We start from the raw sequence: 27455 nt of genomic DNA on the forward strand, positions 1-27455 counted from the left end.
TAAACTGTACTCACTGTTGCAGCCATTGCTGCTTGTAGTTTCAACTAGGTTGGCACCACACTCTGAAGAACTTGTCCTTGGAATGGAAACTTTCCTGACCATAAGAAACAAAAAAGAGACAACAGAAAGAGAGAAAAAAAAAATAGAGAGTGAAAAAAGTTATCAGGGAAGAGACAAATTAATGGAATGATGTTTCCATTGAAAAAAGTGACACGGATATTCTCCAATTACTTTCTAATTAATACTCATTGATTTTGAGAAGCATGTGTTCGAGGGAGAAGAACAGAGGGCAGTACAGCATTTGGAACTACATGGCTTCTCTCCTGAAGGTAATGTTCCTGTTTGTCTGATTTCTCAGGTCTTTATTTAAACAATTAGTAAATAGCACGTAATTATTTATCAATTCTCTTAGTGTTTGGAAATGATGTGAAATTTTCTGCACTTTGTTGAGGAGAAGCAAATCTTGTAAATGGAGCTGATCACTTGCTGTCTAGTTTCCTTTCTTTTGATAGTAATCAGATACCTGCTCTCTTGAGAAGAGTCATGAGCTATTTTCTGTTCTGTCCAGTTTGTGTCCTGTGGTGATGTAACACCTCCACAAAGTCTGTTGTCTTGGACAGCTTAAATGGCTTTATTCCTAGACTCTGTTGTTTTGGCTGGCTGAGTTCCTGTTCATCAATATTACACTTACCTTACAGGTAGTTTGGCATTTCAGCATGCACTTACGATGAAATATAGAAATGAATTGCAGATTTATCTTAGTTTTCCCTAGGGTTTGCTCTGTTTCTCTGAGCTATATGTGTGGCATTTAGGCTTCTCTATAGCTTTTAAAGAAAAGCTGGCTCGTGGCATCTACTCTCATCAGCTACCTTTCTTCTTCTTCTTCCAGTAACCTTCGTACAATATGTTTCTGGAGGAAGAAGACCAGATGGACCTGGTCTGATAGGTGAATTGCTGGAAGCAAAATATGCCATTTGTTCCTCAGTACCAGTGTAATAGCAGGGATTTTTGTACACTTCCTTTCCTGTTTTGCCCATGTCAGAAGGACAGGCTTTATCAGCACTGTTTGTTGGAGAGGGTGGGGGGGGTGTTTCTAGATGGAGAGCAGCTAGATCTGCATTTGCCCTGCCTCCAGGCACTCCATGGATTGGAAAAAATAAATCATCAGCTGATAAAAATGTGATGACTCAGCTAAATGTAAAAGGAGAATTATTTCCCCCTGTTCACCCAGAGCTTTCATATGCAGCCCTACTCTTTTATGGATTACTTTCACTGTTAGTTATGATTTAGTTTTATAAGCAGAGCAATGAAACCCTTTATCTCCACCCTTGTATGTTGAATGGATTTGTTTCTAGGGAGCATTAAGTGCACTTGCACATGCTTGGTCCCCAAATCTGCCCCAAGCCTGAGCGAAAGAAAACTTGGTAAGGAAGGGAGATACAAGTGATGATACAGAACAAGAGAGTAGAGCATTAAGTTCCTACATTCCAAAAGATTTGATGTATCATTTTAGGCATTCAGTTTCCTTGTCCTGAACTTCGATTAGTATCTCCTCTTCTGCACCCCTCCAGATTACATTACTGTTTATACTAAAACCCCACTAGAACCCTCTGCTGAAAGACCCATGGAGAGGCTTGCTAACACAGGGAAAAGACTTCCTGCTTTCTGATTGTGGATCAAATGTCTTTGTTAATAAAGTGGAATAGTGGAAACTTTAGCACAGTATGTCTCTTAACATTTTAAACTTAATATATCCTGTCAGGAGGCCAAGTCAAAGATGATGCAACCTCTCAGCTAACCCTTGTAAGCTCTAGTTCCACCCTCTTCTAAGATACAGGTGATACATCAAGTTTGAGAAAAAAAGTCTAGATTAATGACAGCTCTTAGCAATAATCCTCATTCACTCAGCTGAAAAGAGGGGAGTAGATTAAAGTATCCACTTGAGACTCCTCACATGTTGGTAGCTTCAGCCAAGAGATAAGGACTTACAGATGTAAAGTGTGTTTCATTTATTGATGAGTTCTCTAGCAGATGATCATCCTACATCAGCCTCTGGAGTGTAAAGGTAAGACAAGATAATTTTTAGCCAGTTAGATTTTTTTATCTGTACTAAAGAAGTTGATAATGGTTTTATGAGATTTCCCAAGTTAGTCTGGTATATAAGATAGGGTTCAAGGGCAACTATGTTATGAGTTGTTGCCCTTCTTATTTTGCTAATAAAGAGGCACTACTACTTGTTCTGCCAGTTAGGTAAAGCTTGAGTAAAGAGAAGTTGAGGTTCCAGCTAATAAAAGAACTTGCACAGACCTGTCATTGCTGTCACTCTAAGCTTCTGTACTTGGACCATAAAACTCAACAGATTGTCTCCAGCTTTCCTCTAATTTTACTGTATGTGAGAGAAAAGGGATCTTCTAACACATTACTCTCTGAAGACTTTTTTTTCCTTTTCTCAGAGAAAATTTTATTTCTAAAGAAATACTGTCTGTATCTCTATGAGACTTGAATGATTTTCTTCTTAAGTTAGTTAAAGCTGTATTTTGTTCTAATAACTTTATAATAATTTGCAAATATTCTTTAGCAAACAGCCGCTGTGGCATTCCATGACTAAGCAGGATTAATTTAACTAAAATTGCTAATGTGGGGGGTATCCTTTACAACAAGGGGGTTTTTTATACCAAGTGTTTTATCAAATGCTCTCTATCTCTTCTAAATACATTCAGCTGTGGGAGAAGCTGGCATTCATTGGGTTTCCATGACAGCAGCTGAGGTAAAACTAGACCAGCTATTCCAAAGGTCGCTCATTGAAAGGCACAGATCAGAAAGGTTGATTTGGCAATGTGACCATGGGAGCACAAAGAACAGAATTGCAAGAACCTTTGGTTATCATAACCAAGGAGAAATGCAGTATAGGAGAAAAGAAAGAGGCTGCAAGTCTGTGATGGCAAAGAATTACAGGGGGTATTAGTTGCCTTATACAGGCATAGACATGCATAAACACATGTTAATGGTATAAGACAAAATGAGTTCTTACAAAAAGTGCTGTACTCTAAAATTAAAGAGGGGACATAGGAAGTTGACTTGCATTGCAGATGAAAATGATAAGTTTGTTTGGATTTGGTGTTAAGTGTGGTGATATATGTACAGCATCAAATAGTTGCCTCAATCCCAGTAACTGCTTATGTGTTTTCATTCCAAGTCCTAATATGTCTAAAATGCTACTAAAACCAACCCTGCAGCACTTGCTGTCTAGCACTGACATTTTTCCTTCTACTCAAACATGGATCATCCTGGACAAATTAGTTAGCTCTCTGATTTGTCCTAAATGCTAGTAAACATCTGCCTGGAAGTATTCTTCAATTTCATTCTTTCCTTAGTTTTCTTTTTTAGACCAAGAGTGGTAGAGGAATTAGGAGCTAATGGCACCAATTGCTTTGATTGCCAGTTCAGTAGGAACAGTTTCTGATCCCTAAGCACTTTGTTAATTTCCTTCTACTTCTCAGTCTTTGGACAACATAAGGTAGACTAATGTTTTAAAATGTTAGCACTAACTCTAGATAGACTGTAAAATCTCAGATATGGGTGTACTATGTGTATTTTTTACAAAGCAACTGTAAGTAATAGCTTAGAAATGACACCAAGAAAACTTCAAGCTAGGAAGTAAATATTACAAGCAACAAGTTGAGACATCCACGTTCGTTATGTTGAATAACCATACAACCTTATGGATAATTCATTACATACTTTTACATTCAAATAATTAGTACATGATTACCAGAAGAAATTTCTACTTGATTGAATAGCTTCAGCCTTATGAATCACTTTTACCTGCAAAGGAAGTAGAATGCTCCAATTACAAGAACTCCTAGAAGAAGAAGGGAAGCCAAGAAAGCTGCGAACAGGTCACCTTTTGTTTGGGACTTGATGCTGGGCAGTAAAACTTCCTCACAACGAGCTCCTGTGTAATTCTCAATACACCTGGGAAACCAAGTTGTATTTGGATTAGACGGTAGCTTGTCATCTATGATGAAAAGCACAAAGGCTTCTTCTGGATAGAAAACATGACACAGTTATGACACAACTCAAAGGTTATATTTGCTTCATAGCAAGTTTCCTTACAGAATTTCCTCTCACCTCATATTTGTGGAACAAAGGGAATTAGGCATGCTGGGCATCAAGTTTACATTCTGGTCCATACTGCTTTTCTATATTAAGTTTAGTATATTCATCACTGACAGAATTAATAAATTAAGCCTACTTCTTTAGTGTTAACTGTGTCATCCCACTGGTTCTCACACAGTAATCATGCTTTCTTTTCCCCATTTCGGGTAACTTTCTGGCTTCCTTTGTTGAAGATAGTACTGTCAGCTAAAGAGATCAAGGAAATGGGAATTCATTGAGACACAGTACAGCTCAAATTGTGGAAGTAGTTTATGCAGTGTAACAATTCATGCCAGGACATGTTACAGGCTTGGTGAACAACCCTGTCTTGGAGAGACCTAGGTAAAAGTCTTCTCTATTATGCTTATTTTATGCATTGAGCTTCTGAAAAGTTCCTCCGAAGAAAGGATTAAAATGAATATGGTATTTTACCATGGTTAAATGGTATGATATTTTATTAAAAATAAATAAAATTAATGGTTTAGTAATTCATATTCAGTCAAAAATAGGTAGGTTGAAGCTAAACTAATCTTCATTTGTTATGTATTTTGCACTTATTCTGCTAAGTTTTCTTAAGGAATTGATTTCATTACAGAAAATGGAAAGCACTTCTTTTAATATCTACATTCTGCATGTATTTTTTATATATGTAAATTTGCTTCTCTCTATTTGTATTACTAAAGATCTTGCTCCTTCTTGCTATTTCTGGCACTGAAGTCATAATAATCTGTGACATAAGCAATTTCAGGCTCCAGCTGAGAAAAATGGGCTAAACTCTGCAACATACTTGAAGTTCTCAACTGCCATTGGCAGCTGCAAGGTATAATTTCAGATGAGAGATAAGAAGGTGGAGTGGGGAGGAACTGCCAGGAGAAGAATGTTTAGCATATCTAAGACCAAAGGATCCCTGTGAGTTTTCTGCCACGATGCCTGATGTTACTCCCACTACAGTTTCTGTAGGTTATGGACCAGTATTTCAGTACTGCTAGCCTAAACCACTGCACAAACAGTTACTACCCTTTTATTTTAATTCTTTGTCTTTGGAAATACAAAGGAAGATTTAGATGCTAAAAAAAGACATCTAATTATCATCATATATTAAAGCTACGCAACTGATCAAGTAGACACCATTTACTAAGGACAATCTGAGACTTTTCAAAGTCATGATGTTTCACTGCTGGGAGAAGCAAGGGTAGGCAGACTGCTCTGATTGCTTGAGATAATGTTCCAGATATTTATTTTAAGTGTAGTGGCTTTTCAGTGGCCTATTTCTGAAATACTGTAGAATACTTTAAGAATAGAAGTGTAGTTTGAGTGGGGTATTGTTCTCTAGCAAGTGAGAGAGAAATGCTTTGGAGAGCTGAATAGAGTAACAGGGACAGAAAATGGAATAAGAAATTCATAGGAGTATTCTTGAATAGCAATGAAAACTGGAGAATAATGCAAGACTAAAATGATACAGGAAGAAAAAAAAAAAGGTTTTGGCATCAAATTAAGGCTCATGGAAAAGTTCTAAAGAATGAGTATAAAGGGAGTAAGTCAGTACCCTAAAGAGCAAAATGAAGCAGGAGGAAGAAATGACAGTTGTAGCTGCAGAGAGTTGCATACAGGATCAGGTAAAGGATGGGGGTTACTGAACTGTTGTGATACAGTAGAGTGAGTTGGTGTGAACAGTGCATGGAAGCTGTATTCATGTTCTGCAAAAGACTGTAGGAAAAAATTGGGAATGTGTTGACAGCATAGCAAAAAGGTCACTAAGATTGTAGCACTTCTTACTAAACAGAAAACAGAACCAAATGCTTAAGGTAGTCACAAGTCTTTAAGAGGGAAAAGAGCTTGAAGGCCTAAGATGATAAGGGGAAAACTACAGTGATATCAATCCAAGGTTATAGCAAAGAGAAAAAACCCTATACTAAAAGAGCACATGCCAAACTTAAAACATCCTGGATGCTGAACCTATTAATTCTGCCTGGTTGTAAAAAAAACAAGTTGTAGAAACATGACTAGCTAGTTTGATAGTATCTGTTTAACTGTGAGCAATGCATTAGGGATTGCAAAACTACTCATCCACTTTCTCTAGGCTGACCTGTTGACATACTTGCTGAAAGTGATTCCATGCTATGTAGAAAATGCTGTCATATAAAATTATGTAGGTTTTCATAGAAACAGGAAAATTAGGATGAGGTATCTCTGGGTTATATTTAAATAATAAAATTATAGCTAATGAGACCAAGCTGTGCTACAGTTAGGGTGTTTCTGAAAATCCAGATGTTCAAATACTGGTTTGAACAGGCTTTTATGAAGTCACCTTTCCTGATATACAAACAGGTAAAGGCCTATGTTAAAGACAGAAGCAACTGATGCTTTAAGACAACCAGGAAAGGTTTCTTCTGCAAGTCCTTTGCTAAAATAGGTGAGAAAGAAACTAAGCAGACTTCAGTAATTACCATTAGTGGAATTCACTCAGAAGACCTGCTTATCCTGTTGCACTAACCAAGCTCTAATAATTTCAGTGGAGTTACATATGCAGTGACTGCAAGCAAGACAGAAACGTAGTCTCTAACAAGCATGTGGGCTGTGAACATAATCCAGAATGATGGTGTCTATATAGTGTCTCCTAGAGGCAGTCAGTCTTACTGTACACAGCCTTAGAAGCCAGTAGCAACTCATAGTTTATCTTGTTTATAACAGATGCCTAAAAGTAGAGCACAAGTTAAGAGCAGTTGTTGACACGGCAGGCACCGTGCGGCTGCACTTGAATGAATTGGGGCAAAACCCAGAGGAGTCTGGTGCAGGCTGTAGTAAGGGAGAGTTACACTTACTGAATTTGTGTTCACTGGGACAGGTGTTGGTGTTGCACATCACCTGCATGCTGTTAATCTGCTGTTTCTGCACGTCCTGGGTGCTGCCTTTAAATGGTTCTACTATGCAGCATTCCAAAGTCGATTTTTAAAATGGACAAAAGGTCTTTCCCCCTCTAGAATTTCTAATTCAATCGGAGTTGAAAGACAGCAGTCTTCAATGTTTGAGGAAAATCTGTGACTAAAACCTTCCACTTTCAGATAGCATCCAGATTTCTGCTTTCCTAGATGCCTGCACACATGTGCACACACCCCCACACCTCTTGTCAGATGACACGAGCCAGCCTTAACTGTTGTATACAAAAGTACTATAGAAGCTCCAGACAAAACACCAGCATATGGAAAGAAATCCATAGAATCTTTCAGTTTAGGGTATTAATCATGTCAGCATCAATGTAAGGTGGAAGAAAATAGACTGCATTGGATAAGATGTCAGGAGATGACCAGCAGGTCTGAAATTACATTGATCCTTTACAATCTGATTAGTAACTAAACCATAAAGCCTTGCAGTAACACAGGTGTTACTGCTGTCTCCTTTGAGATGCTGCTTGTGGGACAGTGGAAATGATCCTATAGCACTGTGATTTAGTAAGAAGGTAAAGTTTCTTCCTTTGCCAGACTTTAAGGTGGACATCATAAGGAAGTATCTGACAGACTGTAAAAGCAGGAAGTAGAATTTGAGTCAAATATGCACACAGATTCTCACTGTTTTGCATTATACTATCAGGGTGTTGACTTTAGTTTTCATTTAGTCTTCCCTTAGTTAGGAAAATCCTGGATACTTCTTGGTATGAAAACTACTTGCATGTAAATACAAAGCTCTGAGCAGAAAAAGCTGAGAAATTATCTGCTTGTCAATGCAATTCAGATCACATGGCTGATAACTTCAAAATCAGCTCCAAGAACATCTAGTAAGTATGAAAAAGAATTTAAAGCCAAAGTGAATAAGCAATGGCAAAGTTAACTGGACACCTAAGCAGCTTTTTAAAAAGTTTTGCATTTAGAGGAGTTTCAAAACTGTTACTCTCTATACACAGAGAATAAAATAAAATGTTCCCACTGGAGAGAAGTTGAAAGAATGGGTTATTCTTCCCTAAAAGTCCCTTAGCTATGTGTTTATATGGCAAGCTTTTCCATATCTGGCAGTTATATTAATTCTGATTACTGATAGTTTTCAAACACATAAGATAGTGTTGCATTTTATATTTTATGTCCCATTAAAAATAAATCTTAATTAATGATTCTTTTTATCTATATTTTTGGTGTGTATTCTAACTTCTGTTGCTATCTTTCAAGCTAAAAATGACTTTAAAAATACTAATTGGACAGTTTGTTTTCAGAAGAGCCTGAGGTACATGAAAGTGTATTTTTGGAGGCAGAGAAAGAAGAAAAACCCAAATGAGTGGGAAGCCCTTTCCTGGTAACTTGCTGGGTGCATATTCTGAAGGCTGACAGCACAGCAAGTGTATGACTTGTGGGGATATCTGAAATGGGGAATGAAGGGCCCATCACAGAGAGCCAGGCAAGGAGGGAATATACACATAGTGGTAGAGGGAATTTGCATGGGATTTACTGATTAGCATAGGAAAGGTGGAGGAGAGATTCTGTTAGGATAGAAGCAAAGGAGGGGAAAATCAGAGATACCCTTGAAAAGATAGACAGGAATTCCAGGGAGGAATTTGCAAGGTTTGCCTGTGTCTCTTGCAGTACTTAGCCCTCTGCAGAGTATGATCCCTTTCCCAAAAGGAGAGCATTCACTGGTAATTTTTGTGTGTACTGCCCTCCGAAGAAGAGCTCTGTGTGTGTTGTCTTATACCATCTGTATTTTGCTTGAAATACACAAAGAATGCCCTCAGAAGTCTGCCAAGTGTAAGAAAAAATGGGAGTACCAGAGCTTCCCCTCAGAAACCAAAATCTTCACTTAAATTCTGCAGTGTGTTAATGATTATGGGACAGCTGTGCATCAAGTGCTGAGGCAAACACCTTTCAGCCTTGTGTTTCATGATACACCTGAGACAGCTGCTTTTCCATCCTTCTCTGTCCTGCTGCCTGTTTATTTAGTTCATTTGAGTGTTCCTGGGTTTGAAGCTCATCTGGTTTATGGTGACAGGTGTGCCTTTTGCTGTTGAGAACATTAACTCATTGTTAGAAAAGCAATGAGGGAAGATGGCAGCTGAGCAACCTCATGTTTTAACACACATCAGCTGTATTTAAAATCTGCTACTGTTGCACATTGGGGGAGGTCAACTAATGTTTTGTTTATATTAAATCTCCACCTTGTATATATCTGTTTCTGAATGATAAAAATAACTGGAATTCCGAAGGTAAACAGCAGCTATTAATTTGTTATCATGCTAAAAAACATAGTTCTAAAGAATGATGGATTTTTCTTAGTCACGTGGTGAAATTACTTCCAGTGATGTTGCATAGGGTAATCTGGACTAACTCTGCTTAGCTCAACACATTTGTGTAACTAAGTACCATGTCAAGGCAAATGTGTTCTAAGGTATTTTTACAGTTTGCTAGTCTGTTCTTTCTCCATCTCCTCCTTTTAATTAACAATCATTCAGCCCTTGATTCTAAAAGTGATTTGAGTTTTCTTTCAGTGGGAGATGATCAATTGAGAATACTGGGGAGCTTTGGGTGGGATTTGGCAGAAACCTTCATCAAAGAAACTGCGCAACTGTGTGATGATGCCAGTCATGAGGTTCCAAAGCACCAAATATTTTCTGAATTCTGCTGAATAGTGATGCATTTTTTCTGTTGTTTCTATTCACATCACTGCTGATTACGAAGATATCTGTGTGTAAACAAAACCTTTCTCATCTATAATTAGCCTTCTCTGACTGATTAAGGAACATGCTTAGAATGAGGATGTGCTTAAATAGAATGCTGCTATTTAAACCCATCTAACTTCATAATCAACCACTAGATACAGAAAAAAATAGTTGATAATTTAAATGCAACAAGATTGCCTGAGTACACCAGAAATGCTCTTAAGATGTTACTTTTCTGCTTCAGCAGATTATAAAATCCTATAGTACCTGAATTGAAAATTACTTCATTTGGAGCTGTTAAAGTGGAAATTATCTATGCTGACTAGTTTGTGCTCCTGAAGAATGAATTGTTCTGAGTATTTGTTACTTCATATTTATAGTTATTGCATCAAATACATCTATCTTCCTTGTTACACAGTCCAGCAGTAGTTGAGAGGGTGCTTTGAAATTGTGTAACTGCTGTTATTTAGTTTAACCATTCATTTTTCATTTATGTACAATAATACAGGATTCCTTCTAGAAAAAACCAACATGTATTTCAAAATGTTACACTTTTTGTGTAGTATTCATTTTATATTGCATAAGCTTGCAAGGTTTAGGAGTTAGAATAAATCATCATCATACAGCACTTCAGAGCTTTAATCTCACTTCTGGATCTGATTCATTGTGACACTGAACAATGACAGTGATATGCTGTGTATATTTTCCAATGAGCATTTACCACAAAATTGCCTCTTTTCTCCCTGTCTAACTAAATGAGTTTACATACTTGAATTTTAAGTTGAACTGTCCCAAACAAAAGCAAGTAATATTTTAATTAGGCATCTGGGGAAATATGTTGTTTCCTTCTTCAACTGTTTTATCCAGTTACCATGAGTTGTAGCTCAAGATAGAAGAGGGAACAGAAGTTGCCACAGGAGATAAAAAAGGTAATATCCTTAAGTGTATGTAATATTTGTCTGAATGCCTATTTTTTTGTTAAGCAAACCCATTATATCAACCATAATTTATTTTGATGAATGATAACTCAGAATTAGTAAATGCAGGGCCATGAAAAATAGAGTTTTATTTTGCATCTTATGTCTTGGTAAATCAAAGAATAAAAAGATAGGGCAGTATTTATGCAAGATATGTATCCTCATGTGAAACCAGGAAGTGCTTCCTTTCCAGTTTGCTACATGGGCTTCAAAAGGAAGAACGGTTCTGTTACAGAGTGGTGTAAGAAGTACCTGTATTTGCTGCCTTGATGTTTCTTTATCAAGTAGTCTTTGGCTGTTACTATGAAGCTGCCCTTTGAGTATTTCAGCAAGATTCGAAGAACACAGTAAGTCTTGAATTACATTCTTTTTTCCCCCTTAATAGATTATATTATTTTTTGTGTCTCTGCATTTTGTTTGGGTTAGTCCATTTTATGTTACAAAAATTTTTGCAATATAATTAATTTGTAAGAAAAACTGGGAATGTACTTTGCCTTTCTGAATGCCTTTCCCACAGTCTATATTCGATGAGGCAAAGGGTATTTTGTTCTTTCTGTATTGTAATGAGGAAATGTGGCTCAAAATATAATCCTGAATGCATATGTAACTGAATACTGTTGCACCTGCCAAGCAAGTATACACCAAGTATGCATACATTTTTCTCATATTGTCATGTCTCTGTAAGCAAGGTGAGCAATAGCTAATTGGCATTTTCTTTTAGATAATGCTTTAGCAGCGATTTCTTAAAGAAACAAAATGGAAAAATAATCTTTAGACAGCTACTGTCCAATACTTAAACACACAAACTTTAGTTTCACTGACCTGCAGAATGGACTGGATACAGTAGGAATCATATAACAAATCCCTCCATTTAGACAAAAAGATCCATAACTGGTGCCACAGAGTTCTTCATGATCTTAAAAGTAAGACCAAAACAAACGCTGAGAAAAATAGAGACTCAAACCCAAAAACCACAAACCACCACACAAAAAAACCCACCCTATGAACAAAAAAGGTATAGTCTTTCCTTCCAGGCCAGCAACACAGAGCACTATTTTCCAGAACTGTTTCATGTAACAATATGTAGAAAAGATCACCAATTTATCACCATATTTGACATGAAACACCTAAATTAGATGAATAAATCAAACTTTCTCTTGCAGTGAGAGGCACTTTTGAATTTTCCATCACTTCCTTTGCCTTTCATGACCACTCACCATAGGGAGTACAGTGATTCACATGACCTATGTGAAGTCTGGTTTGTCCTGTTCCAGTAGCACAAACTATCTTTAGCTTAACTAGCTCCTGCAGGAGAGTCAGTCAGTACAGATGCACCCAGAATAGTCTCAGGTGTGGGCCAAGACATTCTGAGACTGGTCTGGGCTGCATTAAAGCTGAATTACAGCGCTCTGGGACACCACCAGGTTTTCCCACCCCAATTCTCAATGGCCAAACCAGGAGACAGCCTGCAAGCAGTGACTTATGTAGAGGATTGCTGGCTACAATATAATTTCCACAGATCTCAAAAAGGCTTTTTCCTAACTCAGTAGGCTTCTTAGATGAATTGTTAATGTGTTAAGCATAATTAGGCATTCTAATAACACCGCAAATACAGGACACTAATGTTGGCACTTGTAGCAGCACTTGTCCATTTTGTGCTTAAAAAAGCAAATCTAACTGTACCACTTCACTCTTTCTGAAAGCAGTCTAAATTTGGAAGTTGGGCTGAATAGATTTATGACAGATTTAATGCATCAGTAACTCATTTCATATATATGCATCTATATTTTTATGTATTTCTTCATTCCTATGAAACCCCAGTATCTCAATCAAAACAAAAATAGAGCAGTCTTCTGACATCACAAGGGTGAGAATCATGTGTTACCTCACACTTCAGGTGTTATTGCTGTAATTTCTCCCAGAAGTTCTGAAAACAAGAATTCTGCTGTGTCACTATTTATGTATAGAAGACATGTATAGAATACATAACATAGAGTTAAGAGGACTCAAGATTTTAGTTTTCTTATTTGTCCTTCAAGAAAAAGAGTTAAGATTCCCCTTTACTCCTGCAGAAAAAAAAAAGTAAGAAGTGTGGCTGTAAGACATTCTACCCTAGAGAGACCTTCTACAGCTTTGTATCTAAAATAGGCCTGGCTTTTCTAAGAGTGGCAGAAATGCTCAGCTACTTCTACCTCTCTGCAACAAAACCATTGTGCATCCTGCTCTCCTCTAGGCCAGCTCTAGCAATTCCACTTCCCCTTTTTTTCCTACATTCTTCCATTTCTATGACAGCATACTGATGTAGGAGTGTGAGTAAAGCCCTTACATTATTTTAAGATGAAGACAGTTATACCCCGCGGCCCAAGAGGCATTCAGTTTCATGTTCCTTTTATCAAAGTGCCAGCATCCAAATGGTAACTGGAACTTCTTGCCTGTGTGCAGATAAATTAGGAAGCTGGAGGAGGGGAGAAGGGCTGGAAAGATTGCTCATGTTTGACCTTGTTGCACAGAAATGTGTGTTCTGTCCTACCTTGTTAGAAGTTAAATGGAAATTTACTTTAACTCGGAAGCTTTCTGTGCTTGTCTACTGCAAGTTCACAATTAAAAGACTTTAAATTATTTTGTATGGGTAACTGTACCACCGCAATAGGAATAAAATGGGAACAGGAGAAAAACAAGGAGATTTTTAAACAAGAACTACAACTTATTTCATTTTACTCTATTCAAATGTAACAGTGGACCTCCTGTGAGAGAGTAATTCAGTGGAAGGCTACATCCTTCCTTAAATGAAGAGTGGGCACTGAACACATCAACAGTGTATCAGAATATCTATACAATTTAAAGAATCAACTGAGAAAAACAAAACTCTCAACTTTGACCTGCTCTCAACTCTGTTAAGTGTCTGAGAGAGTTAATTGTTGAAATTCTACCAGATGGAAAAGTAAGATGATAGAATGTAGGCCCGGCAGAAAAATCCTTTTGAACAGCTCGTGGAAAGGTCTCAAAGAAATTCTCATGAGAATTAATGAGAATTTGCTAACCTCCTTAAAATCCTGCCTTATGGTTCTGTTTCTTTTCTTCATCTTTATGCAGAAGTAGACCTGTACCACACTGGCATTCTGGCAGAGTACTGAAGAAAGCTAAATGCCTCGAGTCATTGAGGCTTTGGGACATTTGAGAGAATGAACACTGTTAAGGTGTGATCTTTGTATCAAGGACCAGCTCTGCAGCCCAACCAGACATTTCTGTTCTGGCAAAATACCTCAGGCACTTTCTCTTAGGTCTATTAGAGAAAAGTGAGAGAGGTGGAGAGAGAGAACAAAAAGTGCCTAGGAAGCCTTTGAAACCTTTCTGATTGTAATTACAGACAATTTTTCTATAGGCTATTTCTTTCTAGAGATAGACTTTTCTTCCAATACTAAGGGAAAAATGGTAACCTTAATTTTAGCAGTAATGAGAAACTTGAAGAAACCTCTATGTCCATCTAGATCAGGTTCCCCTTTTTCCATCCAGTTGTGCTTTTCATTAGTTCTATTTTGTGTATTAATACTTTGCTACTAATTAGTAAAACTATCAGAGTAACACAGTATAAAGTAGATATTAGAATTATGAAAGACAATAAAAGAAAATTCAGGAAGCTTTAACACTAGGAAAAAATACTACTAACAAGTTGTAATTTGCTACAATACAAAAATAGGTATTATTGTACTCCACACCTACTGTATTGAAATGCAGTAGCTTGCAGCAAATTTCAAAGCTACAGTTCTGTATTTATAGACAGCAAAGTGTGAAAGCACCCGTTTATCCCTTTAAATCTATACTCAGTGATGCAAGAGAGTATACTGGAGAATCAGAAGGGGTTCAATACAAGCCAAAACCCAATTACATTAGCATTGGTGAATGTGTTATGATTTTTCATGAGGTAAGTTAATACATTATATTAATCTAAAAATGCAAATTGTGTGCTTTGAAAGTCAAATGTATACTACAGTCAGACTCCATAATCAAGATAGAAAAGTTTAACAAGTCAAGTGATGATGGGCAATTAAAAAAATACAAAAGATATAGCTTTGAAATTAATAGAACTCTACCAATGTATGTTGTACGTAACATATACATGTACATTTTGATACCCCCTTCTACGTGAGAGATTGAAGAGACGTAGGTCACACAAGCTACTTTTTTAAAAAGTTGGATTTTGGTGGATGAAGCGAAGAGGAATAAAACGAGGTTGTTCTTTCTAATGCTAGACTGTGAATACTTAAAATTGACTGAGGTAATAGCAGCTTCTAAATACACTTACTCCTAATTGTTCTTTTTGAGGACATGCAGGTGTTCTCATTTCAGCTGGGATAGAGTTAATTTTCTTCCTAGTACCTGGTACAGTGCTGTGTCCCTAAACTATCTGGTCTGTGTGCATTTAAACTTTTGTAACCTGACTGTCCTGACTATTAAGAAAAAACAAATGCAGGCTCAACACCGTCTTAACCCCAAAGAGCCAAGCCAGCCTTGATAATCCACATGTTGACTCAGCTGTCTTGCCTAGTCCAGAGGCTAGAATACTAGACTGCTAACACAAAAAAGGAAGAGAGAGGAGTGGGAAATGTTGACAGAAGATAAAAGGGGGCTGATGCATGCTTCCTCACTTGTAAGCAACTTTGGACTGCACACTAGTCAATCACAAACTGTGACATATTAGGATTGATCAAAGCAAATACCTTCTTACAGAATTTGTACAACTGGGTGGTAAACTAGTGAGGGATGGCAGCTCGATGGGGCAGTTGTGACAATCCCAGTGGCACCTATCAAAATGAATGCAATTTTAATGAATTCTAATTATATCTGTGTATGTATCCAAGTAAAGACTTGGAAGAAATTACCTGTTCGCATATTATTCCAACAACAATTTTTGTTCTTGATCAGAGGCAACAGCACCTAAAGACAAACATGTAAATTAAGCATGTAATTTTTAAACCTGGTGTCTTTTTCCCCTGAAGAAATAGCTATTGGAATGCAACTTTCAGTGTTTCTGCTAAGACATCTGTTGCACTTTGACAGTAATGTACTGTTATATGTAAGTTCCATTAATTCACAGTTAATGGCAAACATTCAAGTCTGCTGTCAAGTTAGTGGATCCCTGAAGGCAGAATAAAACTAACTTCACACTAAAGCATGTTTAAACAATGAATACTTTTTTCAAACTGCTATATTTATTCAGAATTCTAATATCTGATGCATTTAGGCAATCTGATTGATTCTGCATAGCTAATTAGATTGACACATGCACCTTGAAAGATAGTGCACAAAACTGAACCATTCCTCAGACTGCTAATTACTCAGTCAGGTAAGATCTTGGCGGTAGAATTCTTGCATTCCACAAAGAACTTTCTAATTTGTCATTTCTCAGGGCAAGCATGTGTTTCACTTGAGTGTTCCTCATGTCTGGATGTCAGGTGAAGTTAGTAATATAGGCTGTGAATTTACCAGAACTTGTACAATGATTTTTAAAATCTACAGTAGAAATCCTCTGCCTGGACAGAAACCGATGTTCACCTGACATTGCCAAAAGAAACTTATTCTGTAGACATGCCAACTCTATAACCATCTAACCTTGCTATATTCCGTTTTCTTGTTAGGTATAGTCAAGGTTTACTGTACCAAATAGGTTACTGAACAAGTCTAACGTAATAGATCATCTTATTTTTTCATGTTTGCTCTTTTTTCTTCAGAGTGTACGCAAAGTAAATATTTAAGCAAACTGTCCCATACTGGAAGAAAGATGGGGGTTTTTTTCTCCATTAAATGATCAAATAAAATAAATTATCAGCTTTATGAGAAATAATTGCCTATACTGCAGCTTTAACTAACAGAAATCTGACTTTCTGTAGAGGTCCATTTCAAAAGGTATAAGCATTTGTACTTACTTTATAAGTAGGTGATTCTGGTGTGTCCTGTCCATACAAGAAAATCTGAAATGGCAGTTCCCTGTGATACTGGGCTGTAACAGCAAGGTCCCCACCCAAAGGCGTCCTCTTGATCTGGTTCACAGATATGCTTTGCTCTGTGTACAGAACCAAGAACAATTAACATAGCATGTGACACGAAGAAACAAATGAACAAGAGTCACTTCAGAACTAAAATCCTGTTTTAAAAAGAAATAAATCGTCCTGGAGATTCGTTTTTCTAGCAGTCAAGATCTGGATTCTATATGTGCTGTTAAAAAGGTTTCAAATTTACATATAGTGCAGTATGGGTGAGGTTACAACAAAGACAAACATGTGTACAGGGGCCAAGTACAGAATAGGGTAACACCCCGTTATGCTCACAGGATCACTTGCATATTTTTCTAGGGTTACCAGTACTAGAGTTTATTGCTGAATTCAAAATACTCACATAATGTAGTACATATAAATTGTATCATACATATATTTTACACTGGCATCAAAAATCTGATTTAAATTCGTGTTTTATTGGAGCAAGTAGTCCTTGTTCATTTAGTTTCCCTTTTCACAGAGCTCCACAAAATTCTATAATATCCAATAACTCTCATAAAATATAAACAGGATATATAACCTAAATTTCAGACTAGCTCCTGTACCAGATTTAATTAGGATATGAATCCTTGAACTGACAAAATACCTTGAGTTTTGCTACTGCAGAAAGGAGATCTCACATCTCCTTTCCTTCATCCTACTGTCAGTATGCACCTCGCTATCCCTAGTGCTGCTCCTGATGTAAGTTTAACTTTTTCAGAAGATGTTTAAATCCAGTGATCTGGCAGAAAATCCTTTAGGGGAAGCTGACAGTTTTCTACTGCATGTATGTGTTAAATGGATGTGCTATGCAAGTAATCAGCTCTTGGGACTAGGACTAATTGTTCCATGTACGACAAATTGTTGATAAGCTGAGTGCAGAGAGCAAGACAGCTTGAGGAAGGCTGTGGGACTACTAATTATTTATTTTCAAACTTTGTTGCCTGCATATTAAAGGAAATAGGGGGTGGCAAAAGGAGGGAGTGAAAATCCTTCCTCACCAATGTGTAAGCATAACTTTTTATTTTTTAAGTTCTGATAATAAGTATCATAATTTGGGTTTTTGAAAGAGACGTTGCTGACAGCATTCACAGTTTTGACTTTTTTAAGACTGAAAAGTACATCATTAGGTAATCATGTATTTAGAAGTAGATGTTTTTCTCTGAGATCTTGCACTCTGAACAGAAGTTCAAGTATGTATCAGTGTTCTAAAAAGAATAAATTGGATACTCTATCTCATTAGAAAATAAGATTATATATTAAAGAAAAGGAAATACTACAGCAGAAATTGTTGCTTAACTCGATTCTAACTCGCTTACACCTGTGTGCACTGAGTTCATACTAGAAACACAAAGATCATCTGTGCACCTTCCTTGCATTTTCCAAACTGAGTCTTCCTCTAGATGCAGATGTAGCCTATGCTCACAGAAACTAAAAATCCAATTGCATGAATGCTCAAATATTTATCTTCCATGTATCTTGTGAGTTCGTGAAAGGTTACTTTGTATATCCAGTTAAGAGTATTTTAATCTGAAATTTAAAATATAACCTATTTTGCTCTGTACCAGCTTGTTGAAAAATCTTATCAGTTCTAGCCTTTTCCCCTCATCTTTGTCATCTAAACTGATATTAATAATAGTAATGCATTGTTTGAAACGTTTATACATTAAAGTTAGGTCACATGTATACTGAGATATATTGAAACAAGTCTTGAACTCATTAGATTTGTCTTTAAATGAACCAGTGTGCTTTACTCCCCATTTATTTAAATCAGAATCTCTTGTATACTTTTACTGGTTAGCTGGCCTAAGTATCCACAGTACCTGTAAGTCTTAATGAGCACTGGCAGATAAAAATTAATACTGAATAATGAGCACTGAATAATGATTTGGGTTCTGGTTTATACGTCTTTCTATTCAAATATCCTTAAAATTAATCTCTGTATAAACTCTCCCCAAATTAAAGAAGATCGTTCCAGTCATGTGGCTATTTCAAATATACATTGTTTGTACATTTAGATTGTTGCACCTTACAGCTGTCTTCGAGAACAGGATTTTAGTGCATTATGCATTCTTTCTAAAAATCAAAAAAGGTAAAATCTCATTCTGCCCCAATAGTGAGCTCAAGTATTTGTGTCATGAAAACAATGAAGGGGAAAAATTTCAAAGATTGCTTAGTAGGCTGATTAAATATAAATTGCCTTCTGAGACGTCCTTGATATCTGCCAAGCAGTCAGTAGTCTACACCTCTTACTTTTTCCAAGAGCCAGGAACTGTCCTGAAGTCTTGTTAAAAGGAGTCTGTTTTTTCTCACCTAGGTGTAACTTCTCATACCTTCAGTGTCTGAAGCTCATTACTGATCTGAGCACAGAAAATCATCAGGCACCAGAAAAAATCCATCGAACTGCCTGAAACAAAGGAGGATCTCTATAAGGAAGAATTCAAGGTGAGATGTTATAACAAGTCTGTATAAGAACAATTTACTCAAATCTACACAGTGGAAGTTTCTTTTAGGATGGGATAGCCACAGTATCAGGAAAATCTAACAAAAGACAGGAAGCAAAGGCAGATGACAAATAGCTCACAAATCTCAACGTGCTTTGGCTGACAGGATAAGTTTTTGACAACAGTTGTTCAAAATTCTTTCCATTTCAATTTTCTGAAATGAAAACAAATGACTGAGTCTTCTTATCTTAGAAATCTCTACAGCAAAAATTTAAGTTTGCATTTTCATTTTTATCCACTGAAGTATGTCTAGGATTAATTATATACTAAAACAGTGGGTAAAACTCTTGTCATGATGTTGAAATTGAAATTTGAGACATTACAGTGAATTTCAGGGAAAACTTTCCACTGCCAAAATTTCCAAAGTAGCTTGCAACCAACTGCAAATTGCCATCTGAAACCCCAGTTCTATTGTATGAGATATTCATACAGATGTTGGCAAAGCTACAAAGTTGAGGCTTCTGTCAAGTGGAACTACTGTAGTCATACTACAAATTTGTAATTTTGAGATAGAGATTCCAGTCTCAAGCTTGTGTGTGCTTATGTGAGGGGAATTAATAAATCTTACAAGACACTTGCATTAAAAAAATCACTCTCAGTCTTGGAAAACAAACCCCACTGTTTCTTTCTGTTCTTTCTTTCTGTGTGCTTACTGATTTGTTCTGTGGCACTTTCACTTCCAAGTTTCATCCCTAACTCTTGGAAGAAATCAACTGAAATTAATGCAATTTAAAGTTTGTCTCTCTGCGTGATTAATTTTTATTCATACCTCAGTGGCAGATGTAGTGTCCATCATAATGTCAGCTCTCAAATGTCAGTAATCTCAGATCCAGTAATCAGAACTCAAAACATCCGTATTACATGCTAACATACAAGGAGACAGTTTAGCACATGGTGACATAATAAAATAGACCAGTGCTACTGAAATAATTTTGAGTTATTAAAAATGTATACCATAAGAGTTTTAGATATTTACGTGGCAGTCATCAGGAATCAAGTGTAACTAGTCTTCATAATACTGATTTTGGTTTTTAAAATTCATCCAGCAGTAATAGCTGGTTGCTGCTAACAGCAGCTGTTCCACAGCATACGGGAGATAATTGTCAAAACGTGAATTTCAGAATTTCAGTCTCTCTGTTATTTTGTCCATTTAAAGCACATTCTTAACCTTGGGGTGTTTTACTTCCTTTTTTTTTTTTTTTTTTTGTGCATTTAATTTTGTATTGAGTTAATTTGTCCTACTTAAACCACGGCTTACCACAGCAAACGGGTATTCTTAACTCTGCTGGTGTAATCTTTCTCAGACATGCACAGGACAATCTGCTGAATCAACGTAATCCCTAATCCGCATGGTGTAATCCTGCAGCTGCTCGCTCCGGCGCCGTTATGTAATCCCGGCCTCTACGGAACGGAACAGAGCACGGTGAGCACAGCGCTCTGTGGCGATCTGCCGCAGCGGCGCGGGGGTCCCGCGGCCCGGCCCGGCCCGGCGCGGGGGTCGCGGCGGCGGCTGCGCTGCCCCGACGGGGGCGGGGCCGGGGGCGCCGCTCCCCTCCCGGCCCGTAGTACTACAGCGCGCCGCCCGCCGCCGCGATTGGCCCGGCCGCGCCCGCGTGACGCTCGGCGGGCGTGCGCGCGCCCCCTCCGCTACCGCGGACCGACCCGCGCGCCGGCCCCGCGTTTCCAAGGCGACCCGGCAGGAACGGCGGGAGGGCGCGCGCGGGATCGCGCGCGGGCCGTCCCCAGGTCCCTCCTCGCGCGGCCGCCGGTCCCGCGCGGGGCGCGCGCCAGGCGCTGGCGGCGCGGGTGCCGCGGGCAGCAGGTACGTCTGGGGAGCCCCGGGAGCACAGGTATGTGCGGGGAGCCCCGGTCTGTGCCGTGCCCCGGCACGGGCAGCGGGACTCTTGTCGTGCCCCGGCGCGGGCAGTGGGTCTGTGCCGTCCCCAAACGGCGGGACTGTGCCGTGCTCCGGCGCAGGGAGCGGGTCTGTGCTGTGCCCCATCGTGGCCGTGCGCGTTGCGGGGACCCCGCTCCCTCCGCCTCCCGGTGCCGCCGCACGCCCCGCCGTCCCCGGGGTCGGGCAGGGCGGCCCGGCGGGCTCCCCGCGCTGCGTTGGCGGGGGCCGCGCTGGCGGGGGAGCCCCTCCGCGGCGGACAAAGTTTGGCGGCGGGCGCCGCCTCCCGCCAACTTGCCGGCGGTGGGGCCGGGGTCTGAGGGCGCTCTGCCGTGGGCCGGCCTGCGGCGGGGCCCGAGCCCCCTCGCGCGGGGTCAGTCGAGCTGCGGCCGGGCCGGGGGCGGAGTGAGGGTCGCGGCCGCCTGTAGTGCGGGGCCGCTGTCGCAGCTGGAGCGGCGCTACTCCTGCAGGGGAGGGGGCTGCGGGGGGCTCTCGAAGCCGGCGGCCGCCTCACGCACCGCAGCCCCCCGGCACCGCTCGTCGGCGGGGCCCGCGCGCCTCCGGACGGGCCCAGCTGGACAACTTTTGGTGTCAGGATCCCGCATACAAACAGCCCCGGTAATGCCTGAGCGTGAAAGTTGCTTTTATTGTCTGCGTGTGTGCAAACCCACCCAACGGTGGTGCCTCAGCAGTGTCTTCACCCAAGAGTACTCTATATTTGTAAGTTGCTGCAGTGCTTCTTGGAAACCCCCTGTCCTGGAGCAGCATCATTGCTTGCCCCAACGAGAAAAAGAGTAGTAGTTTATTTTCTGGAGTTGAAATCCATTTAGAGTGGCCTTTACTAGGGAATTTTCGGTTTGCCTTCCATAAAATGTAATAAACTTAATAGGCCTTTTCTGTTAGATTTGTAGAGGTGAAATCTAAATTGTGGGGATTGATGAGCTATAACAGAACAGCATGTCACTGTAACTTTTCTTTAAAATAGTAGTACATGGACATGCATGGTTTCTAAGCTTATTAGTGTACTGAAGTTAGGAAAAGGTTCTACTAAAGGTGTCTCCAGAATTTCCTGGTTCTTACATGCAGGTTTAAGAGCAAACCGATCTACAAGCTCTGTATTAGAGCATGCACCTGACACCAATTGTAACAGCTGCAGAAGACTGTACTGTAACAGAAGTAAAATGAGTAATGGTGTAGGGGTATTTACAGCTGTGAATATAATCAGCAGAGAAGGCTCATTTGTCTGAACACAGGGCACCTGTGATAGGCACACAGTCAGGAACTGCCGCTTTGCGATGTCATTGTTAGGAATCCTGCTATTTTTGCAACACTTATTACTGGACTTTGCACAAAGTGGGGTAAGCAACCCATGTACTTTTAATATGCTTTAATAACATTATTAACCGAGTCTAGATTAGATGAAACAATACTGATAATCATTTTTTGGTAGTTCCTGTGAATATGCTGCAAGTTCCTGCAGGACACTTGTAAAAGGGTTATTGTTACCACAGTCACGTTAGGTGGGAATTATAAATTAGACCATACAATAGTAGCACATAGGTGCTTTGCAACGAGATACTGCGATTAGCATTGTGCCGCAAGTATCCTGTATGGGGAAATTTGTGTCTTGATGTTGTGAACAATGTCTGTCTTGTGAGGCAGAATACTCTTTGCAGAAAAGGGGAGGAATACTTCTCATTTACAGAGGATGCGGAATAAGAAGCAAGTGTGTGCTGCTTCAAACGTGTTATGGTTCTTAAATGCTGGGAAGAGCGTGCCTACAGTCAGTGAAGGGACTGTGTGAACGAGGAGCCCGTTCCCGCAGCGATGCATGCGCATACTCATCATACTCATTCCTCTTATGTTTCTGAACAAAGTGGAATTTTTGCAGCTCTGTCTTGATGCTACTTATTGCAAAATTGTTTAGTGCAAGGTGGGGTTTTTGCCTGAAGGGTGAAAAGAGCTGGAAGTTGCACACAAAGTTAGATGTGGTTAGTGAGTAGTAATTATGTTAAAGACATAAAAGCAGTGGACAACAAGGACATGAAGCAAGAGTACGCATCAGCTATTTCAGCCACGGAACTGGAGTAGTAGGTGAGCTAAAGATCTGAACTCGCACTGGTTTATGAAAAGGTCAGTAAGAAAATTAAGATGTGAGCTATGTACGCTTGGAGTATGAGCAGCAGTGCAAGCCTGCTACTCAGCTGAAGTATTTTCAGATCATGATTGACAGCGTAAATGCAGAACATAACACACAGTGTAGCTGTCTCCCCTCTCACTGTGCCGGTTCCCAAAGGTTAGTTGCATGTAAGCGTGATTACAGTTCTGAAGGTGCCCTGTACGAGATGCTTACAGCTCATTACACTTTCCCTCTCCTGGCCCCCAGTGTTGTGCTGGGTTCAGTGGTGACTCCCCAAAACCTGGCTACCTGGCAGCTTGCTGTTTGTCTTGATGGTCTCTACACTGCGGAGTCTGACGCTGCAGTAATATTGCGTCACAGATTACTTTTAGCATGGAGGGACAGAACTAGCAAAATCTCCAGCATGATGAAGCGCATGGTTTCAGTGTTATTACACGTGATTAGGTCCAAATTAGGAGGAGAAACTGCATTGCCCTACGAGATCCTGACATGACTAAAATTTACCTATATCATCAGTATTCGTTTAAATTAATTGCATTATCTGGCAATAGCACAAGAATTAATAGAATTGTGTTATGCAGGACAAAACTGCATATTTTATCGGAGCAACAAATGGGGTGTTACTTCAGTTATAGTGGCGCTCAGCTAAACTGCTTCCTGGACAATGGGATTAACTAACAGAAAAATACTTTATGAGCACTGCAGAATCAATATTGACATGGGACACTGAGCTGCCCCATGTATTAACATCGTGAGTGTCCAGTAAGTGCTATTTGAAGAATCTATGTTGCCAGTTGGTATATGACAGGAAGACTGAGATTTGATTCCTCCTTTTCTTCTCCTTGCTGGTTCTAGAGTGATACGGTGTGCTGCTGAAAGGTGTTTGCCACACTCTTGTTAGGTTCAGTAATACGAGGGGTAAGTCTGGAATCAGGGGTGTTGGAAAATGGGAAGTTTGGGATTTTTTTACTTGGAAAAAATTTCTGAACTTTTTGGGAGTATTTTTGTAGTGTAGGTGGATATGAGCATACTTGGTGAAATGCCATCTTCAAGAGAAAAATAGTAAAAAAATAGTAAAAAGTTGGCTTCTTATCACTCTGGGGTAGAACCTTGCTGTTGATCATTCTTTGGCTCTAGAGGTTTCTGTCCAAGGTGAATTGAAACCTTTTTTTCCTCTGAATTCTTAGCTGGTCTCTTGTGGGCAGCAGCAGGGTTACACGTCAGTCTGTGTCATATTTCAGCCCACCGATTTGCTGGGCTTAGGATTTGGTGTAACAAGTTCACGTATTAGGGTTTAATTCTTAATTTAGTTATAAGGTCCCAATGAGGTCTGTTATCTCCATGTAATCTCATTGAAATCACTGGGTTTGCATGAATAGAGTGAGATCAGGCCTTCTTGTAAATTCAGGTAGCAATAGAGGTTTTCTAATGGTACTTGTGTCATCAACTAAGCATTATAAAATGCAACATTGGCTTATTTCTTGCTTTATTCCTCTGTCTCACTTGCATTTTATCATGTCTAGGGTTCAGTGTTGCTTTGATGTGTTTCAACTAAAATTTCTTTGTGGCAATTATTATATCTTGCATCTATAAAGCATCGTGTGTGCTTAAGAGCGTTACAGATGAAATGACATTTGAAAATGTATCTTTAAATACATTGGTTGCAGAGTTAGACCTGTAAGTCAGCAAATACCTGATTTAGGGTTGTGCAGATACAGTTCAGTGTTGTGAGCCACCCTGCTCACTGAATGAGGTGATGATTTGCAGGAAAAGTAGTATGTGATCTTAATAGTTGACAGGACGATTCATGCAAATGGAGCTAAGGTAATGCGCTGTTTTAAACGTGGTGCTTCCTAATTTTCAAGAGCTTTACTTTCAGCCCAAATAATCTTGCAAATTGGTTTCTAACATGGAACCTCTTGGTATTGGGAGGCTTAGCCTGTTTGGTTGCTTGGTTGGTTTGGGTTTTTTTTTTGTAAAATTACACTACATGGAGATATAAACTTCTCTTGTTGACCTTAAAAAAAAATCCCTGAATGGGATTTGAGCCTTTAGTGGTGATTTCTAATTCAGGTAATTGCCTTACTTGGTAAGGTTGTTACTTGATGAGCAGAGGAATGACCTGTGGGTTCTGTGCTTTGTGTAGGGAAACAACAGGTGAAGTCTGACCTGTTTCATCCTCCTTTTTGCTCTCTGTTCTGCCTCTGCTTTCTAGCTTCAGCAGTCTGCTAGTGCTTACAGCACACTGCCTTTGGTCTGTCAGAGCTACGAGGTGCCCAGCCTTTGTGTACAGGGAGTTCATGTCCATTTGGATTGGTTTTTGAGAGGCCACCAAACACTTGATTAAAAAAAGCAAGCAGGCATAGGAAAAGAGTTCAGTTTAACTTGAATGGATTGCCATGAGACGAAGAGCATCTCTGCCGTTCCAGCGAACTTCAAAGGGTGCCTGCAGACGAGGCAAGTGTCAGAGCTTCTCAAAAAAGTTGTGAAAGTCTTTGTAGTGGAAAGTGTTACGTGTCTGATATTTAAGTGTGCCTACCAGCTTTTTTCCACGAATAGAAAATGAAAATTCATGTATAAAAATAGCAAAATACAAGTTTTATTGAAGTTAGTAAGACTTTTGCTGTTGAATTATTTTGTAATTTTTCCTTCAATGCTTTTGTTCAAGTTTATCAAATAATTTCTTACAGAAAAACAGCCATTTGGACTACCAGTCAATTTAGCTGATGGTACAAATGTAAAGACAGCTCTTCTTTAAGTGAACTGAAGAGCTCCTGTCTGTAATAATTAAAGTTAGCAAGCATACAGGATGTAAACATGAGGCATGTGGTGTGTCTCAGCAAGCAGTCCATAATTTTTCTCTGTATATAATAGCTGCCTGGATTTTACAACCCACATATAGTAAATAATTGCATTTTTATCTGGAATGATAAAAGTAGACAGCTTTGAAAGCAACTTTTTAACAGGAAAGTGAGATATGGATCAAGGTTCACATGTTAATTGCACAAGTGTATATTAAAAAAGCCAATCTGAAAGATTTTTCTTGTACATACTTGCTGGTTTTCTTCTGTTGCCAGCAACTGCCACCTCCAGAAATCCAAATGCTTTTTTTTTTTTTTTTTTTCTGTTCAGTCTTAAGAAGAAGGACTTTCCAAGTAAAACATATCTATTTAATTACACTACTGCTCCTGCTCTGAAAGGTGTTATTTTTAGGACTAGCTCAAAAGGGTAGGTACTCCTTGGAGACATTATAATATGGCCAGATTGTCTGCTCCAACTAAAGAGCGGTACAAGACATGGGGAGCATCAAAGTTTACTTAAAAGTTTTTGACACGTGTTACCTCTGGGCAAAAAAATTTGAGAGGAGGCTGCAGAGTGGGCACAACTTCTGAGCATCTGGGCTCTTGGTGCTTCATGGGAAAGAGTGCAGCTTCCAGAGAGGCTGCCCCGTGGAGGGATGTCCTTGTTCCCTCACTTTCTCAGGGCCACGCTGATGTTGGTTCTCTTCCCTGTGCTTGTACACTGGCTCCTCTCAGGAATGCACCACTGCTGGCTGGAGCAGAGAGATGCACCTGCCCAGCAGGGATTGTGCTGGAGACAGCAGCTGTTCTGAGCTGCCCTAATCACTGCTCCCCTGAATGTAGATCCTGAGGTAGGAGGAGCAGGGAAGTTTGTGCATGCTTATGGTAGGAAAGAGTGTGTACATGAATTAATGGGCATACTGCAGAGATATTTTTCTCCCTACTCTCTGTTCTTTTTTTGTGGTTCACATTTGCTCACTCTTCCACCTCTGAGCAAAGGGGAGCATATGGCAGTGTGCTGTCCATCTGGTTGCCACTTCCTTTGAAATCATTATGCAGGCAAATTTGGCCCCATCTTGAATTTCTTAGGTAGGTAAAACTGTTACTAGAATGACAGCTGAAGTGTTTATACTGAGCTGTAAATGTGAGTTAAGCACAGAATGAACACAAAGGGCTCTTTCTGAATATTTTCAGTCTTCTACATAAAAATCCCCAACTTGTGCTATGCTAGTATTTAAAGCAAATAGGGCTGGGATTCTCATTGTGAGAAGTAGACTCTTCAAGTATGGATAAAAGACAAGTCCTGTCCCA

At 39.4% G+C, this 27455-nt stretch overlaps 2 protein-coding genes across 4 annotated transcripts in view; one reads left to right on the plus strand and one right to left on the minus strand.

The window, feature by feature from the left end:
• Nucleotides 1-27455, minus strand: part of NRG4 (neuregulin 4) — a 51013-nt gene that overhangs the window by 5467 nt on the left and 18091 nt on the right. The window contains exons 2-6 of the mRNA XM_032123251.1: nucleotides 16698-16834; nucleotides 15654-15708; nucleotides 11596-11689; nucleotides 3826-3975; nucleotides 15-94 (exon numbers count right to left, since the gene is read on the minus strand). Of these exons, the coding sequence (XP_031979142.1) occupies nucleotides 15-94; nucleotides 3826-3975; nucleotides 11596-11689; nucleotides 15654-15663 (334 nt within the window). The 5' untranslated portion in view covers nucleotides 15664-15708; nucleotides 16698-16834. The remainder of the gene's footprint in view (nucleotides 1-14; nucleotides 95-3825; nucleotides 3976-11595; nucleotides 11690-15653; nucleotides 15709-16697; nucleotides 16835-27455) is intronic.
• The window catches only part of TMEM266 (transmembrane protein 266), an 84969-nt gene continuing 78116 nt past the window's right edge, over nucleotides 20603-27455 (plus strand). The window contains exon 1 of one of the 3 annotated variants that reach the window (XM_032123239.1): nucleotides 20603-20732. The gene's annotated coding sequence lies outside the window, so the exon portion shown is untranslated. The other 2 variants (XM_032123236.1, XM_032123238.1) reach the window with 2 other exon arrangements.

This window comes from Corvus moneduloides, chromosome 13 (genome assembly GCF_009650955.1).
Source record: "Corvus moneduloides isolate bCorMon1 chromosome 13, bCorMon1.pri, whole genome shotgun sequence".
NCBI classification, from domain to species: Eukaryota; Metazoa; Chordata; class Aves; order Passeriformes; family Corvidae; genus Corvus; species Corvus moneduloides.